The sequence below is a fragment of the Oncorhynchus mykiss genome, chromosome 5 (assembly GCF_057628025.1).
Source record: "Oncorhynchus mykiss isolate SJ-2025 chromosome 5, ASM5762802v1, whole genome shotgun sequence".
In the NCBI taxonomy this organism is placed as follows: domain Eukaryota; kingdom Metazoa; phylum Chordata; class Actinopteri; order Salmoniformes; family Salmonidae; genus Oncorhynchus; species Oncorhynchus mykiss.
Window position 1 is genome coordinate 72,964,841 of NC_143026.1, and position 19,685 is coordinate 72,984,525.

Sequence of the window (19,685 nt, forward strand, 5' to 3'; positions counted from 1 at the left end):
CAAAGTAGCCCATCCCTTATCTAATAAATCCATCCATCTACTCATCCTCCCATCCATCCATCTACCCACCATCTTGGACCCGGAGGAGAAGCAGGCGATCTGGGAGAAGAGTTGAGTCTTTAGGGTCTCATACTGGTCAGAGGGGATGTCAGACCAGTAGCGAGATATCTTAGTGTGGAGGGCACTAGCCCCAAAGTACTGGATCTCAGGAACCTAGGGAGAGAGACAGGGTTAGGTGTGTGTGTGTGTCAGGGCTTGTGTGTTAGCCGGTAATAGCCGGCTTTTGGCCCCCCCCAAAAAAAGTTGATTACTAAAATTGCCACCGGCCAATTGTCTGGGAGAAGAAAATAAATTCCATTGTGAAAATGCATTTTTAGCCTATTCATTGATTGAAATACCAGTTGACGTAGCGCAAGAGCTGCCTGCTGCTACAGCTCATCAAACAGCTCTTCCTTGCTGCTACAGCTCATCAAACAGCTCTTCCTTGCTGCTACAGCTCATCAAACAGCTCTTCCTTGCTGCTACAGCTCATCAAACAGCTCTTCCTTGCTGCTACAGCTCATCAAACAGCTCTTCCTTGCTGCTACAGCTCATCAAACAGCTCTTCCTTGCTGCTACAGCTCATCAAACAGCTCTTCCTTGCTGCTACAGCTCATCAAACAGCTCTTCCTTGCTGCCACAGCTCATCAAACAGCTCTTCGTTGCTGCCACAGCTCATCAAACAGCTGGTTCCTTGCTGCCACAGCTCATCAAAACAGCTCGTTCCTTGCTGCTACAGCTCATCAAAACAGCTCGTTCCTTCCTGCTACAGCTCATCAAAACAGCTCGTTCCTTGCTGCTACAGCTCATCAAACAGCTCGTTCGTTGCTGCTACAGCTCGTTCCTTGCTGCTACAGCTCATCAAAACAGCTCGTTCCTTGCTGCTGGAGTGAAACCTGCTTTTATAATCCAAATAAATGCGCTACAATTCTAATTGCGTGTTAAAAACAGTTTTCATGGCCATGATTAAAAAGAGCTACCATTTTTATTTCTTTACTGGTAATTGAAGCACTCTTTCCATTCAAGTGCAGAGGCAACTAGACAGGCTTCAGCACGTCACACACCATTTTGCAATGAGCTGAGCTTTTTTACTTTAACGTTTTACTACATATTATGAGGCATGTGTCACCTTGCTTTACAGTAGCCTTTTCAAAATCCAAACAAACGTGCAGGCAATTATTTTATATAGACTTCCATATACCATTCAAACCATTAGCCTGTTTTTCTCATGTTCTAGTGCTTTTCAAATAAACTTTCTTTCATTGACCAGAAGCCAAAGGCACAATCCTAGTCATATTAGCAACCCATGTTAGTTGTTACATCTTTAGATCTCCACTCGTTCTAAATTTCTAATGTATATTTTCATCTCTGTCTCATGAAACCGCTCACATGTGCGCTTTTGACAACTGTGTTTTTCCGCTAATTGCATTATGGAACAAACATTTGCGCGTAGCCTAGTGTGTGCATTGCTGCTCTTATAATGTTAAGAAATAATTGTTTATCAACTTTTAAGCTAAACACTCATCCGTTACATGAGCCTTATTTCTCATTGTAAACTTTTCTACTATGGGGGATAGTAGATTGACATAGGCTAGAAATGTTGCGGTTCGTTACTTGTCTTATTGGCTGAGGAAATGTAAATGTGGACAATTATTCTAACAATTGCGCTTCAGAATTCGCTAAGAAGAATGAACACCATTGCATCCTCGAGTTGCATGTTCATTAATGTGATTTCTGTCATTCTAAGCACCGTGGGTGGACACCCTAATCAGGATACACAACCAATGCATATGGGTCAGGCAAATTTTTTAAATGTCCGGTAAATGAACATTCTGCCAGTCAAATGTCCGGCGCAACATTTTCCTAATGGAAACCCTGGTGTGTGTGTGTGCTGGTATATCCTACCTTGTCAGGGCAGAGCAGGGCCCAGCAGAACTGCCAGGCCTGAGGGGAGACCTGAGCCTGCATCAGCCACTTCTGGGCCAGGTTCTTATTCTCTATGTTAGGGTCATAGTACAACTGGTGGAGTGCCTGGGGGGTAGAGAGAGAAAGAAAGAGGGATCGGGGAGGGAGAAAGTCAGTATAATTGCAGTATAATATACAGTGGGGCAAAAAAGTATTTAGTCAGCCAACAATTGTACAAGTTCTCCCACGTAAAAAGATGAGAGGCCTGTCATTTTCATCATAGGTACACTTCAACTATGACAGACAAAATGAGAAAAAAAATCCAGAAAATCACATTGTGGGATTTTTTATGAATTTATTTGCAAATTATGGTGGATAATAAGTATTTGGTCACCTACAAACAAGCAAGATTTCTGGCTCTCACAGACCTGTAACTTCTTCTTTAAGAGGCTCCTCTGTCCTCCACTTGTTACCTGTATTAATGGCACCTGTTTGAACTTGTTATCAGTATAAAAGACACCTGTCCACAACCTCAAACAGTCACACTCCAAACTCCACTATGGCCAAGACCAAAGAGCTGTCAAAGGACACCAGAAACAAAATTGTAGACCTGCACCAGGCTGGGAAGACTGAATCTGCAATAGGTAAGCAGCTTGGTTTGAAGAAATCAACTGTGGGAGCAATTATTAGGAAATGGAAGACATACAAGACCACTGATAATCTCCCTCGATCTTGGGCTCCACGCAAGATCTCACCCCGTGGGGTCAAAATGATCACAAGAACAGTGAGCAAAAACTCAAATCCTGCAGTGCCAGACGTGTCCCCCTGCTTAAGCCAGTACATGTCCAGGCCCGTCTGAAGTTTGCTAGAGAGCATTTTGATGATCCAGAAGAAGATTGGGAGAATGTCATATGGTCAGATGAAACCAAAATATAACTTTTTGGTAAAAACTCAACTCGTCGTGTTTGGAGGACAAAGAATGCTGAGTTGCATCCAAAGAACACCATACCTACTGTGAAGCATGGGGGTGGAAACATCATGCTTTGGGGCTGCTTTTCTGCAAAGGGACCAGGACGACTGATCCGTGTAAAGGAAAGAATGGATGGGGCCATGTGCCGTGAGATTTTGAGTGAAAACCTCCTTCCATCAGCAAGGGCATTGAAGATGAAACGTGGCTGGGTCTTTCAGCATGACAATGATCCCAAACACACCGCCCGGGCAACGAAGGAGTGGCTTCGTAAGAAGCATTTCAAGGTCCTGGAGTGGCCTAGCCAGTCTCCAGATCTCAACCCCATAGAAAATCTTTGGAGGGAGTTGAAAGTCTGTGTTGCCCAGCAACAGCCCCAAAACATCACTGCTCTAGAGAAGATCTGCATGGAGGAATGGGCCAAAATACCAGCAACAGTGTGTGAAAACCTTGAAGACTTGACCTCTGTCATTGCCAACAAAGGGTATATAACAAAGTATTGAGATAAACTTTTGTTATTGACCAAATACTTATTTTCCACCATAATTTGCAAATAAATTCATAAAAAATCCTACAATGTGATTTTCTGGATTTTTTTTCTCATTTTGTCTGTCATAGTTGAAGTGTACCTATGATGAAAATTACAGGCCTCTCATCTTTTTAAGTGGGAGAACTTGCACAATTGGTGGCTGACAATACTTTTTTGCCCCACTGTATACTGTATGTCATTTAGAACTTTAACGTTAGTGTTTCTATGTAGTTTAGCAACATTGGGTTCTTATCCTCTGAAACAGACTGGCTGAACACTAGGAAACAGATGCTTCCTAAGAGGAATACAGTTGGCCATGTTCTTTCTTCATCCTCCTCCATGCCCACCCCATCCCTCCTCTATCCTCCTCCACGCTCACCCCATCCCTCCTCTATCCTCCTCCATGCTCACTCCATCCCTCCTCCATGCACACCCCATCCCTCCTCTATCTTCCTCCACGCTCACCCCATCCCTCCTCTATCCTCCTCCATGCTCACCCCATCCCTCCTCTATCCTCCTCCATGCTCACTCCATCCCTCCTCCATGCACACCCCATCCCTCCTCTATCCTCCTCCATGCTCACTCCATCCCTCCTCCTCCATGCACACCCCATCCCTCCTCTATCCTCCTCCATGCTCACTCCATCCCTCCTCCTCCATGCACGCCCCATCCCTCCTCTATCCTCCTCCATGCTCACTCCATCCCTCCTCCTCCATGCACGCCCCATCCCTCCTCTATCCTCCTCCATGCTCACCTCATCCCTCCTTTATCCTCCTCCATGCTCACCCCATCCCTCCTCTATCCTCCTCCATGCTCACCCCATCCCCCTATCCTCCTTCATGCTCACCCCATCCCTCTATCCTCCTCAATGCTCACCCCATCCCTCCTCTATCCTCCATGCTCACTCCATCCCTCCTCCTTCATGCTCACCCCATCCCTATATCCTCCTCAATGCTCACCCCATCCCTCCTTTATCCTCTTCCATGCTCACTCTATCCCTCCTATATCCTCCTCCATGCTCACCCCATCCCTCCTCTATCCCCCTCCATGCTCACTCCATCCCTCCTCCCATGCACACCCAATCCCTCCTCATCCATGCTCAGCCCATCCCTCCTCTATCCTCCGCCATGCTCACTCCATCCCTCCTCTATCCTCACCCCGTCCTTCTATCCCCCTCCATGCCCACTCCATCCCTCCTCCTCCCATGCACACACAATCCCTCCTCTATCCTCCTCCATGCTCACCCCATCCCTCCTTTATCATTCTCCATGCTCACTCCATCCCTCCTTTATCATTCTCCATGCTCACTCCATCCCTCCTTTATCCTTCTCCATGTTCACTCCATCCCTTCTTTATCCTTCTCCATGTTCACTCCATCCCTCCTTTATCCTTCTCCATGTTCACTCCATCCCTCCTTTATCCTTCTCCATGTTCACTCCATCCCTCCTTTATCCTTCTCCATGTTCACTCCATCCCTCCTTTATCCTTCTCCATGTTCACTCCATCCCTCCTTTATCCTTCTCCATGTTCACTCCATCCCTCCTTTATCCTTCTCCATGTTCACTCCATCCCTCCTATATCCTTCTCCATGTTCACTCCATCCCTCCTTTATCCTTCTCCATGTTCACTCCATCCCTCCTTTATCCTTATCCATGTTCACTCCATCCCTCCTTTATCCTTCTCCATGCTCACTCCATCCCTCCTTTATCCTTCTCCATGTTCACTCCATCCCTCCTTTATCCTTCTCCATGTTCACTCCATCCCTCCTTTATCCTTCTCCATGCTCACTCCATCACTCCTTAATCCTACTCCATGTACACTCCATCCCTCCTTTATCCTTCTCCATGTTCACTCCATCCCTCCTTTATCCTTCTCCATGCTCACTCCATCCCTCCTTTATCCTTCTCCATGCTCACATCTTCAAACATGCTCAATCAATTGCATATATTTATAAAGTCCTTTTTACATAAGCAGATGTCACAAAGTGCTTCCTCCATCCCTCTATCCTCCCTTCCTCTCCAGTAGTAACTGACTCAGCAGGTTGTATGGAGACTCTAGTATGACTGACTGCCGTTATAGAACACCAATACAGAGAGTATCGTCTCCAGTTACATACTGTATCTAGCGTGTATCCTCCCTAGCACCTTGACCAAAAGCTAGTGTGGGTTGACATCATTGTTGAATAGAGAGAAACATTTGAAAGGATAAACATCTGTGCAGGGTCCCTTTGTTTCCTTTGAAATCATCCCTCAGCGTCGATACACACAGTAGGTTTTGGGTTGTGTGTGTCAGAGATCACAGCGTGACTCATATTCCAGTCCTCTGCTGTTCCACGCTGAAACACCGCTCTCTGTCACACACCTCAGCTGCTCCAATAGTGAATCTGCCCAGATCAAGCAACCTCTACTGAGGAGCAGTGTCTTTACTGAAATCTCTCATCACGCTCATTCCTCATCAACTCCGTCGCTCTGTGCCTGCCGTCATTTTTCCCTCCCTTCTTCTCTTTCTCATCTCGTCCCTTCATCTCGCCATTTCTAAACGAAGCTGTGATTTTCCAGAGTTCAAAGCTAAGGCAGATCATTACTGCTGTCCACTGTGTGATCTAAGGAGACTTCTCATCCCAGGGACACACTCCAGACTGCACGCCTGTGTGTGTGTCGTACATAGACCCATCTCACTACAGCCAGCCAGATGCATCCAACTAGCAGCTGTAATGTTGCTTCAACTGTTTCATTAGCCACCAGAGATCAGATCTGTCAGGGATCTGATCATCCACTCCTGATGCAGAGACAGAGGGAGCGAGACGGGAGGCTGCAGGTGAAGAACACCCCTTTGTCTGTCTGCAGCAGTCTCTCCATTTGGTCTCACACACACACACACACATCACAGATGGAGGTACTTAGGCTCTGAAAGAACTAGCTACTATACTGGTACTCTCCCAGTGTGTGTGTGTCAGAGAGAGTGGAAGAGAGGAAACATTAAAAGCAAAGTGTAGAAGGAGCCAGGAGGAAGTACTGGGCTGCAGGTGAAAGCGACTCTGTGCGGCAGTCAGATTATCCATCTGCCCACTACTCAAGTAACAGGCTCTCAGATAGCACACAGAAACCGCTAGATACACTACATGACCAAAAGTATGTGGACTCATGATTGTTGAACATCTCATTCCAAAATCAAGGCCCTTAATATAGAGTTGGTCCCCCTTTGCTGCTTTAACAGCCTCCACTCTTCTGGGAAGGCTTTCCACTAGATGTTGGAACATTGCTTCCATTCAGCCACAAGAGCATTAATGAGGTCGTGCCCTGATGTTGGGCGATTAGGCCTGGCTCGCAGTCGGCATTCCAATTCATCCCAAAGGTATTCAATTGGGTTGAGGTCAGTGCTCTGTGCAGGCCAGTCCAGTTCTTCCACACCGATCTCGACAAACCACATCTGTATGGACCTCACTTTGTGCACGGGGGCATTGTCATGCTGAAACAGGAAAGGGCCTTCCCCAAACTGTTGCCACAAAGTTGGAAGCACAGAATCGTCTAGAATGTCATTGGATGCTGTAGCGTTAAGATTTCCCCTCACTGGAAGGGGGGCCTAGCCCGAACCATGAAAAACAGCCCCAGACCATTATTCCTCCTCCACCAAACTTTACAGTTGGCACTATGAATTTGGGCAAGTAGCATTCCCCTGGCATCTGCCAAACCCAGATTCGTCCGTCAAACTGCCAGATGGTGAAGCGTGATTCAGCACTGCAGAAAACACGTTTCCACAGCTCCAGGGTCCAAAGGCGGCAAGATTAACACCACTCCAGCCAACGCGTGGATGCTTCCAGAGGCATTTTGGAACTTGGTAGTGAGTGTTGCAACCGAGGACAGACGATTTTTACTCTACGTGCTTCATCACTCGGAGGTCCCCTTTCTGTGAGCTTGTGTGGCCTACCATTTCGAGGCTGAGCCATTGTTGCTCCTAGACGTTTCCACTAGAGGTCGACCAATTATGATTTTTCAACGCCGATACCGATTAAATTGGCCGATTTAATGACAATTACAACAATACTGAATAAACACTTTTATTTTAACTTAATATAATAGATAAATAAAATCAATTTAGTCTCAAATAAATAATAAAACATGTTCAATTTGGTTTAAATAATGCAAAAAGAGTGTTGGAGAAGTGCAATATGTGCATGTAAAAAGCTCAAGTTTAAGTTCCTTGCTCAGAACATGAAAACATATGAAAGCTGGTGATTCCTTTTAACATGAGTCTTCAATATTCCCAGTTAAGATGTATAGGTTGTAGTTATTTTAGGAATTATAGGGCTATTTCTCTCTATACCATTTGTATTTCATATACCTTTGACTATTTGATGTTCTTAAAAGGCACTATAGTACTGCCAGCCTAATCTCGGGAGTTGATAGGCTTGAAGTCAAACAGTGATGTGCTTCAAGTATTGCGAAGAGCTGCTGGCAAATGCAGGAAAGTGCTGTTTGAATGAATGCTTACGAGCCTGCTGCTGCCAACCGCCGCTCAGTCAGACCGCTCTATCAAATATCAAATCATAGACTTAATTATAATATAATAAACACACAGAAATAGGAGCCTTAGGTCATTAATACGGTCAAATCCGGAAACTATCATTTCGGAAATAAAACATTTATTCTTTCAGTGAAATACAGAACTGTATTGAATGCACAACATTCAATGTTACAGTTGAAGTCGGTAGTTTACATACACCTTAGCCAAATACATTTTAACTCAGTTTTTCACAATTCCTGACATTAAATCCTAGTAGAAATTCCCTGTCTTAGGATCACCACTTTATTTTAAGAATGTGAAATGTCAGAATAGTAGAGAGAAAGATTTATTTCAGCTTTTATTTATTTCATAGCATTCCCAGAGGGTCAGAAGATTACGTACACTCAATTAGTATTTGGTAGCATTGCCTTTAAATTGTTTAACTTGGGTCAAACGTGTCGGGTAGCGTTCCACAAGCTTCCCACAAAAAGTTGGGTGAATGTTGGCCCATTCCTACTGACAAAGCTGGTGGAACTGAGTCAGGTTTGTAGGCCTCCTTGCTCGCACACGCTTTTTCAGTTCTGCCCAAAACTGTTCTATAGGATTGAGGTCAGGGCTTTGTGATGGACACTCCAATATCTTGACTAGGTTGTCCTTAAGACATTTTGCCACAACTTTGGAAGTATGCTTGGGGGCATTGTCCATTTGGAAGACCCATTTGTGACCAATGATGTCTTGAGATGTTGCTTCAATATATCCACATAATTTTCCCTCCTCAAGATGCCATCTATTTTATGAAATGCACCAGTCCCTCCTGCAGCAAAGCAGTGTACATGATGCTGCCACCCCTTTGCTTCACGGTTGGGATGGTGTTCTTCGGCTTGCAAGCCTCCCCTTTTTTTCTCCTAACATAACGATGGTCATTATGGCCAAACAGTCCTTTGCTGTTGTTCTGGGATTGATTTGCACTTTTCGCACCAAAGTACGTTCATCTCTAGGATACAGAACGCGTCTCCTTCCTGAGCGGTATGACGGCTGCGTTGTCCCATGGTGTTTATACTTGTGCACTATTGTTTGTACAGACGAACGTGGTACCTTCAGGCATTTGGAAATTGCTCCCAAGGATGAACCAGACCTATGGAGGTCTACAATTTTTTGTTCTGAAGACTTAGCTGGTGTCTTTAGATTTTCCCATGATGTCAATCAAAAAGGCACTGAGTTTGAAGGTAGGCCTTGAAATACATCCACAGGTACACCTTAAATTTGACTCAAATGTAATTTAGCCTATCAGAAGCATCTGAAGTCATGACATTGTTTTCAAGCTGTTTAAAGGCATAGTCAACTTAGTGTATGAAAACTTCTGACCCACTGGAATAGTAATACAGTGAATTATAAGTGAAATAATCTGTCTGTAAACAATTGTTGGAAAAATGACTTGTGTCATGCACAAAGTAAATGTTCTAACCGATTTGCCAAAACTATAGTTTGTTAAAACTTCTTATGGCTGGGGGGCAGTATTGAGTAGCTTGGATGAATAAGGTGCCCAAAGTAAACGGCCTGCTCCTCAGTCACTAATATATGCATAGTATTATTAGTATTGGATAGAAAACACTCTGAAGTTTCTAAAACTGTTGGAATGATATCTGTGAGTATAACATAACTAATATGGCAGGCAAAAACCTGAGGAGAAATCAAAACAGGATGTGAGAAATCTGAGGTTTGTATGTATTCAACACAGTTCCCATTGAAATCCCCTTGAGATATTAATGAAATTGCACTTCCTAGGGCTTCCACTAGATGTCAACCATCTATGTAAATTTGAATGAGGCTTCTACTGTGTGGTGGGACTGAATGACAGCAGAATGAATCAGGTGTCTGGCAGTCAGCTATATCCTGGTCATGTGCATTTCACATGATCGCGACCTGCATTCCATGGCTCCTCAAGACACAAAGGAATACTCCGGTTGGAACTTTATTGAAGATTAATGATAAAAACATCCTAATGATTGATTCTGTACTTAGTTTGAAAAGTTTCTTCGACCTGTAATATAACTTTTTTAAGTTTTTGTCCGACGTAACGCTGACCAGAACGATCGTTTGGAAAAAGTAGCTAATTGGACATAAATAACAGACATTATCGAACAAATCAAGCATTTATTGTGGACCTGGGATTCCTGGGAGTGCATTCTGATGAACGTCAAAGGTAAGGGAATATTTAGCATGTAATTTATGGTTTATGTTGACTACAACATGGCGGCTAATTTGACTTGATTGTTCTGTGCGCCGTCTCAGATTATTGCATGGTTTGCTTTTTCCGTAAAGTCTTTTTGAAATCTGACACAGCGGTTGCATTAAGGACAGGTATATCTATAATTCCATGTGTATAACTTGTATTATCATCTACATTTATGATGAGTATTTATGTTGAATCGATGTGGCTATGCAAAATCACTGGATGTTTTTGGAACTAGTGAATGTAATGCGCCAATGTATAAATCAAACAAAACATACACGTATTGTGTAACATTAAGTCCTATGAGTGTCATCTGATGAAGATCATCAAAGGTTAGTGATTCATTTTATCTCTATTTGTGCTTTTTGTGACTCCTCTCTTTGGCTAAGAAAATGGCTGTTTTTCTGTGGCTTGGTGGTGACCTAACATAATTGTTTGTGGTGCTTTCTCCGTAAAGCCTATTTGAAAATGGGACACTGTGGTGGGATTAACAACAAGACTACCTTTAAAACAGTATAAGATACATGTATGATTGAGTAATTTTAATTATGAGATTTCTGTTGTTTTGAATTTGGCGCCCTGCACTTTCACTGGCTGTTGTCATATCATCCCATTAACGGGATTGCAGCCCAAAGAGGTTGTGGAGTGGTTGAAAAACAAGTCTTAATGACTCCAACCTAAGTGTATGTAAACTTCATTAATTACGGTCTTTGTTAGGAAGAAGAAATGGTGTTCACACAATTCGCAACGAGGCAGGCGGCCCAAACTGCTGCAAAAACCCGGACTCCGCTTGCACTGAATGCAAGAGAATTTACACAATTTCCCTAGTTAATATTTCCTGCTAACATTAATTTATTTTAACTAAATATGCAGGTTTAAAAATATATACTTGTGTATTGAATTTAAGAAAGGCATTGATGTTTATGGTTCGGTACATTTGTGCAACGATTGTGCTTTTTTCACGTATGCGCTTTTGTTAAATCATCACTTGTTTGGCGAAGTTGAAGTAGACTGATTCGAAGATAAATTAACAGGCACAGCATTGATTATATGCAACGCAGGACAACCTAGTTAAACTAGTAATATCATCAACCATGTGTAGTTAACTAGTGATTATGTGAACACTGATTGTTTTTTAAAAGAGAAGTTTAATGCTAGCTTGCAACTTACCGTGGCTCCTTGCTGCACTCGCGTAACAGGTGGTCAGCCTGCCACGCAGTTTCCTTGTGGATTGCAATGTAATCGGCGAAAAAAAATGTTGATTATTGATTATGAAAACTTGAAATCGGCCCTAATTAATCAGCCATGCAATCGGTCGACCTCTAGTTTCCACTTCATAATAACAGCACTTACAGTTGACTGGGTCAGCTCTAGCAGGGCAGAAATTAGACGAACTGACTTGTTGGAAAGGTGGCATCCTATTATACCCTGGGTATAAAAAAGAAATAGAGTAGCAAACTCATATATATAAAAAACTCCCAGTAATTTATTGGGTAAAACACCAACGTTTCGTCATCACTGTGCCTTCTTCACTCTATTTTTATAGCTTTCAATTTATTCGCTGTTAGTCAGCACCTGTACACTAAATAATTATCTCTGTTAGTCAGCACCTGTACACTAAATAATTATCTCTGGGTGTGCGCCAGTTCTTGCTTTTTATTAGAATATACCACAGGTATGACAAAAAAAAAAAAAACGTTTTCGCTGTTCTAATTACGTTGGTAACCAGTTTATAATACCAATAAGGCACCTCAGGGTTTGTGGTATATGGCCAATATACCACGGCTAAGGGCTGTATCAAGGTAACGTGCTCAACATCTGCTCTGACGACGAGCTCATGTCTGAAGGAGACGACACCTGCGAGGGTAAAAAAAACACACACCTTGTTAAGAACTCTTTTTATTTATATATATATATATATATATATATATATATATATATATATATATATATATATATATATATATATATATATATATATATATATATATATATATATATTAGACTTGCGTCATGTAAAGAACAGCCCTTAGCCGTGGATTTTAGGTTATATACCACACCCCCCCCTTCTGTCTTATTGCTTAAAAATAGGCTAGCCTACCTGTATGTATAGGGTCTAATAGTTGGCACTGCTGCAGTTCAGAAACAGCACCTGCTATTTAAAAATAAATATGAATGTCTCATGAATATTACTTTTCTATTGTGTTATTGACCATGCTTTTGTTTGTGTCGCACTGCTTGTTCTCAACTGGCCTACCTTGTTAAATAAAGGTGACATTTAAAAAAAAAATGTTTTAAAAAATGTACTGCCCCTAGGGGAATAGCATGCAGGTGCAACCAGCCACACAGTAAAGCTCCCAACCATTGTACAGTGAGGGTGCTGCAGACTAATGTAGACTAGAGGAGGTTCAGTAAACTGAGACCTGAAGACTCATTGTAGTCTTCAGATCTAGCGACTAGGCATTAGCTCAGCAAGCTGACAGGTTTGGAGTCACACAGCAGTCTGGGTTTTGATATCCAGTCAAGTTACTGTAATGTACTGCCTGTGTCATGTTGTACCATTCCTGGGGGACAGACAGAGCCCTGCTAAGGGACTTTTCTTGAAAAGACAGGATATTGATCCATGTCTGACTGGATAAATCAATCATCATTATTGATTAGATCTATGTCATCTTATATCATCAGAACTGTTCATATTTATATTAATGATGTGAAATGGAGATCAAATAACATGCAGAAGGAGGAGGGGAACTGATGAATGAATAAAGCTGGGATGTTCTGTGTGCATGCGTGCTTGCCTGTGTGTGTGTGTAGGGGCATGGGCGGTTGGTTGTTGACTGTGTCTGAAGTCTGCGCAGAGATACATATATTTGTTTAACTCCCATGTTGCCAATGACGATGGCATCCCAGCCAGAAAAAGATGAAAACACAATTAGTAAAGCTTCACGACCATTGAATGATCATTACTTGGTTGCCATTGAGAATACTGATATCCAACCACAACCAGGTATGACGATATGAGATTTAGCACCTGCTCCAGACTCCAAAATAAGAAACAACCATCGATAACGGAAGGGAGGGGGTTGTGACGTCATGCTCAACTGGAAGTGCTCTAATTCTCTCATATCAATCATGCACTGAAATAGCACAACACCATCTCTCTCTCTCTCTCTCTCTACACATCACAATGACTCTGGTTTCAGTATCACATTCCACCACCCTCCTCTCTCTGTATTCTCTCTGTCTGTGTATCTCAGTAGTTGGTTCCTTTCTCTCCCACCCTCGCGCTTTCTACCCCTCAGTGTGTGTGTGTGTGTCAGTACCTCTCAGTCTTCATTGTTCACAGAAAGGGACTGGTTAGGCGTTAGCTTTATGGTGCTGGCACCAGGTCCACCCAGGCAGGCAGCCATCCAATGGGATGAGATGAGGTGGTCTAGGCTAACTCTATGTTGGGTAACAGATGTAATAACACACTAACTGGATTATCTTTGGAAAGGATATACACTACTGGTCAAAAGTTTTACAACACCTACTCATTCAAGGGTGTCTTTATTTTCACTATTTTCTACATTGTAGAATAGTGAAGACATTAAACCTATGAAATAACACATATGGAATCATGTAGTAACCAAAAAAAGTGTTTAACACACACATTAAGAAATTCCACAAATTAATTTTTAAGAAGGCATACCTGTTAATTGAAATGCATTCCAGGTGACCACCTCATGAAGCTGGTTGATAGAATGCCAAGCGTGTGTAAAAGGTGGCTATTTGAAGAATCTCAAATATATTTTGATTTGTTTAACACTTTTGTGGTTACTACATGATTCCATATCTGTTATTTCATAGTTTTGATGTCTTCACTTCTTATTCTAGAAAATAGTAAAAATAAACAAAAACCCTTGAATGGGTAGGTGTTCTAAAACTTTTGACCGGTAGTGTATATCCAGACTGCCTGGCCACAGTATCCGTTATTATCACACACACACACACAAAGGAATTGTGCTGGGCACATACACACAGACAGCTGGGACAAAGGCTATTGTACTGGTGGAACCAAGACAGGGCCAGGAACCTACTTCTCCATAACGCACACGCTCACACACGAGAGAGAGCGGACTTCTGTATCAATTTGCTCTCCTCTTCTTATCCACTTTTGGGAAGCACAATTTAGCTTTCAATCGATTTGCTGTTTGAGACTGAAGAGATGTTTGAGTGTGCATTGAACTCAGCTGTTATAGGTACCTACTGGGAGACTAGGTCTACACGGACTGTACAAAACATTAGCAACGCCTGCTCTTTCCATGACAGACTGACCAGGTGAAAGCTTTGATCCCTTATTGATGTCATTAAATCTACTTCAAATCAGTGTAGATGAAGGGGAAGAGACAGGTTAAAGAAGGATTTTAAAGCCTTGAGACATGGCTTGTGTAAGTGTGCCATTCAGAGGGTGAATGGGCAAGACAGAATATTTAATTAACTTTGAACAGGGTATGGTAGTAGGTGCCAGGCGCACCGGTTTGTGTCAAGAACTGCAACGCTGCTGGGTTTTTCACGCTCAACAGTTTCCGGTGTGTATGAAGAATGGTCCATCACCCAAAGGACATCTAGCCAACTTGACAACTGTGGGAAGCATTGGAATCAACATGGGCCAGCATCCCTGTGGAACGTTTCAACAACTTGTTGAGTCCATGCCCCAAAAAATCAAGGCTGTTCTGAGAGCAAAGGGGAGGTGCAACTCAATATTAGGAAGGTACTCCTAATGTTTTGTACACTCAATGTACATCTCAACAGTGTACAACAGGGCTCTCCAACCCTGTTTCTGGAGAGCTACCATCCTGTAGGTTTTCAATCCAACCCCAGTTGTAACTAACCTGATTTATTTATTTTTCACCAGGTAGGCCAGTTAAGAAAAAGTTCTCATTTACAACTGCGACCTGGCCAAGATAAAGCAAAGCAGTGCGACACAAACAACACAGAGTTACACATGGAATAAACAAACGTACAGTCAATAACAATAGAAAAGTCTACATACAGTGTGTGCAAATTAGGTAAGATTAGGGAGGTAGGGCAATAAATAGGCTGTAGTGGTGAAGAATTAAACAATAGATGTGCAGAAGATAAATGTGCAAGGAGAGAGACTGGGTTGCGAAGGAGAAAAAACAAAACAAATATGGGGATGAGGTAGTTGAATGGGCTATTTACAGATGAGCTATGTACAGGTGCAATGATCTGTGAGCTGCTCTGACAGCTGATGCTTGAAGTTAGTGAGGGAGATATGAGTCTCCATCTTCAGTGAATTTTGCAATTCGTTCCAGTCATTGGCAGCAGAGAACTGGAAGGAAAGGCAGCCAAAGTAGGAATAGGCTTTGGGGGTGACCCGTGAAATATACCTGCTGGAGCGCGTGCTATGGGTTGGTGCTGCTATGGTGACCAGTGAGCTGTGATAAGGCAGACGTATAGACGACCTGGAGCCAGTGGTTTGGCGACGAATATGAAGAGAGGGCCTGCCAACGAGACCATACAGGTCACAGTGGTGGGTAGTATATGGGGATGTGGTGACAAAATGGATGGCACTGTGATAGACTGCATCCAGTTTGCTGAATACAGTGTTGGAGACTATTTTATAAATGACATCGCCAAAGTTAAGGATCGGTAAGTTGGTCAGTTTTACGAGGGTATGTTTGGCAGCATGAGTGAAGGATGCTTTGTTGCAAAACAGGAAGCCGATTCTAGATTTAATTTTGGATTGGAGATCCTTAATGTGAGTCTGGAAGGAGAGTTTACAGTCTAACCAGACACCTAGGTATTTGTAATTGTCCACATATTCTAAATCAGAACCGTCCAGATTCAGTTTATCAACCAGCTAATTACTCAAATCAGGTGCGCTAGATTATGGTTGGAGTGAACAGGACGGTAGCTCTGCAGAAACAGGGATGGAGAGAGAACTTCCAGGACAGTAGCTCTCCAGAAACAGGGATGGAGAGAGAGAGCCCTGGTCTACAGTGTTTTGCTCTCCTTCCATTCCTCGTCTCGTCTCTCTCATCTGCATCTATCTGAAAACAACAGCACATATGGTGGACACCTTCCGGCCAACGACTGCTTTCACCGGCCTAGTTTTCCCTATTCACAGCAGTACGAGAGGAGACAAGGAGATTAAGTAGAGGAAACAGAGAGGAAGCTACACACAATTGAGACACACTCTAGCTATATATTGTGTGAATCAGAAAAGGGCCAATGAGAAGGAGCCACCTGTATCTATTGAAACGCAGCCACACCTTTCTCCCTCTCCCCCTGCACTTCAATTTCCTCTCCCTCCACTTTTATCACTGCATCTGCCCATCTCTCCTGTTCTCCATACCTCTCTCTCCCTCTCTTAATCATGACTGTCGCATATCCCCTCCTCCCCTCCCTCTTTCTCATACTCCCTTCCACTGTCTCTCTAATAAAGACAGTCGAATCCCCCCTCCCACACTCCCTCCTTTCTTTACAGTCAATGTCAGACATTACCCCCACCCTCTCCCAACCTCCGTCCAACTCGCTTCTCCATCTCATCCAATTTCTTTGTCTCACACGTCCCCCTCTCCACCAACCCCCTATCGTCCCCTCTGGCCCTGGTCACCAGCCACCCAGCAACAGGGAGATTCATCACAGAAACCTAGCAGCCACAGCATGCCAACACACACACCTTAGATGACAGAGATGGAGAGTTGTCTGGTGGTTATAATGACCTCCAGTACCAAAATTCTCTCTCTCTCGCTCCCAGCTGGCTAATCATTAGCTGAGAACTCCACTGCACAGCAGTATGGGGACACAATTAGCCAGGCCTGATAAAAGACTCATGGACTGTAATGCACACAAACATTTGATCTTTCTCAGAATTTAGACCAGATTGACAGACAGAGGGACAGACAGAGGGACACAGACAGGATGGAAGGACAGACAAAGACAAACAGGCAGCATAATATTGTAAGAAGATCACAGTAGCAGGACTGTCTGCAGAGGTACTGAGGGGGGATCACACAAAAATGAGAACAGAAGGATGGTGAAGGGGAGTTAAGAGAAAGAAAATAAGATGTCTAGACAAAGGCAAGCAAGCGAGACACAGGGAGCGAGAGGGAGAGATGGATCCTGCCATCTTATTGACCACCAGCATTGTGCAACATAGTACAAAAATATCTCCTCTGTCCTCCTAAGCACTGAGGACACCAACTGTCACCAGGCTCCAGTACACACTTCATCAAAACTTGCCTTGAGGTTTGTGTTCTGCTGCATATTAAAAAAGTTAATTCCCTGTGGCGGTATATACGGAACACACACACATCAGCTGCTGTGGATTCATTAAACAGCTTTAGATGTTCTAGATATTGATGATGAATCCTTCATCTGTGACAGATGAAGAGGAATAGATACAGTGTGTGTAAGACATGTTAGGAAGATTAATGTGGACAGAAAGCATAACTCTCTACATAGACTACTAGAAATTACATAATCAGAGAAATAATCTCAAGTGGGCAGACACATGCCATAGAAATAAAGGCATTTAAAACCCTAGTAGAGTGCTTTGCCTCATCTCTTTCTGTACAATCAATCAAATGTATTTATAAAGCCCTTTTTACATCAGCCGATGTCACAAAGTGCTATACAGAAACCCAGCCTAAAACCCCAAACAGCAAGAAATTACATTCTGTTACATTCTAGACCTCGACATAACCAAATAGTACTTAGTTCTACTTTTTGTTTGATATTCTGCACTGTATACACAATGCACTCCACTGTACCCTTTTCTTCTAGCCTACATTCAGTCACAACAACCTTCACCAGAGTAGTTTGGATGATGTAGTGCATCACACAGACAGGGTGAGAGGAGGACAGATGTATCGCCCTGAGTCAATTATACAGAGAGACCTCATAGCTATTGGTTTAGATTAGTCAGGGGCATTGGTGTAAAGTACTTAAGTAAAAATACTTTAAAGTACCACTTAAGTAGTTTTGGGGGGTATCTGTACTTTACCCTACTATTTATATTTTTGACAACTTTGACTTCACTACATTCCTAAAGAAACTAATGTACTTTTACCTGACCCCAAAAGTACTCATTACATTTTGATTACTTAGCAGGACAGGAAAATGGTCCAATTCAGCACTTTTCAAGAAAACACGTGGTCATCCTTAATGCCTCTGATCTGGCAGACTCATTAAACACCAATGCATCTTTTGTAATGATGTCTGAGTGTTGGCTATATGTACATTTTAAAAACAAGAAAATGGTGCCGTCTGCTTTGCTTAATATAAGGAATTTGAAATGATTTATACATTTACTTTTGACACTTAAGTATATTTAGAACAAAAATACTTTTACTCAAGCACTATTTTACTTGAGTGACTGTCTTTTTCCACCAATGGTGAGGGGAATACACAGGCAAGGGGACAGAATAAAGACTTGCTATTGTTGACGTTTCAGCTGCAAAGACTAGCTGGTCTCATTCAGTGCAAAGACAAAAAACAACTTGTTTGTTACACCACGGTTAGCTGATAAACTCATGTCATGATACTGTATATGTGGAAAGCTATACCCCCTACCATTATAACTACCCCATTGAAAATTCATTCTTGAAAAACACGTGTCTACACACATCTGATATTTTGATTATACTTGTTCGATTGGTGAATTTGTCCATAGATTAAGATTCTTACCTTTTCCACGTTTTCCACTGTGAAGTCGTGGGCATCTGGCGTGGTTGTTATTCTCCCCGACGTCTCCATGTTAGCCCAACCGGTCTGTCTGTCAATAAAAGACGGAGCCGCTTCTTTAGCTTGCTAGCTGTCTGGATAGCTACAGAACGCGGCACTAGTCAAATGTCTGTAACCACGATTTGGATGACTGGCTCTTCTGTGTTAGCTAAATAACTTTAGCTTCTGAAGCTAAACCTTGTTAGCTGACCGGCCTCTGTGGGCCCCGATTATTCTGTATGTCTGGGGACAAGCTAGCTAGCAAAGCATCTTGTTACTCTCTTGAAAATGTGTCTGTAAAGACAACCTACGGAGCTAGTTAAACCTACCTTTTTAATTCATATCCAAACATGCGTTGGCATTAGAAATGTGTGTTACTTGTTACTGGCTAAATATCCTGTATATTGTCTCTGTCTTTGCTACGACGGTAGAAATAATGCAGATACTGCCAGCTACCGACTTCAGCCTCCGTAACGTCACTGTCCCCACAGCCAATGATAAGCTATTACGCCACTTATCTTTCCCTCTGCCACGGCCCTGCTTTCAAAGCAGTGATCGTTTTATAAAGACAAATTATGATGCATTAAAATTGTATGAAAATCTTTCATGGTATATTTTTACGTATGTTCCAGTCTTGAATTTTAAAGTCTATAGTAGTGATATACATTTGCATAGCCCTAAGCAGAGCCATATATTTGACTCTTATGGTATTCAACATCATGGATGTTTTGCATTTACTTCCAAACAATACATAGGCAAGATAGACTACCTAAATG

The 19,685-nt window shown here is 42.7% G+C and overlaps 1 protein-coding gene across 2 annotated transcripts in view; it reads right to left on the reverse strand.

The window, feature by feature from the left end:
• LOC110524486 (importin-13) overlaps positions 1-19,676 on the reverse strand; it is a 53,942-nt gene extending 34,266 nt beyond the window's left edge. The window contains exons 1-4 of one of the 2 annotated variants that reach the window (XM_036978289.2): positions 19,239-19,676; positions 18,874-18,961; positions 1,945-2,070; positions 70-213 (exon numbers count right to left, since the gene is read on the reverse strand). In XM_036978289.2, coding sequence (XP_036834184.1) covers positions 70-213; positions 1,945-2,070; positions 18,874-18,961; positions 19,239-19,261 — 381 coding nt within the window. In that variant the 5' untranslated portion in view covers positions 19,262-19,676. Of the gene's footprint in view, positions 1-69; positions 214-1,944; positions 2,071-18,873; positions 19,007-19,238 lie in introns of those variants that run through there. The other variant, XM_090235822.1, reaches the window with a different exon arrangement.
• Positions 19,677-19,685: the final 9 nt, after the last annotated feature.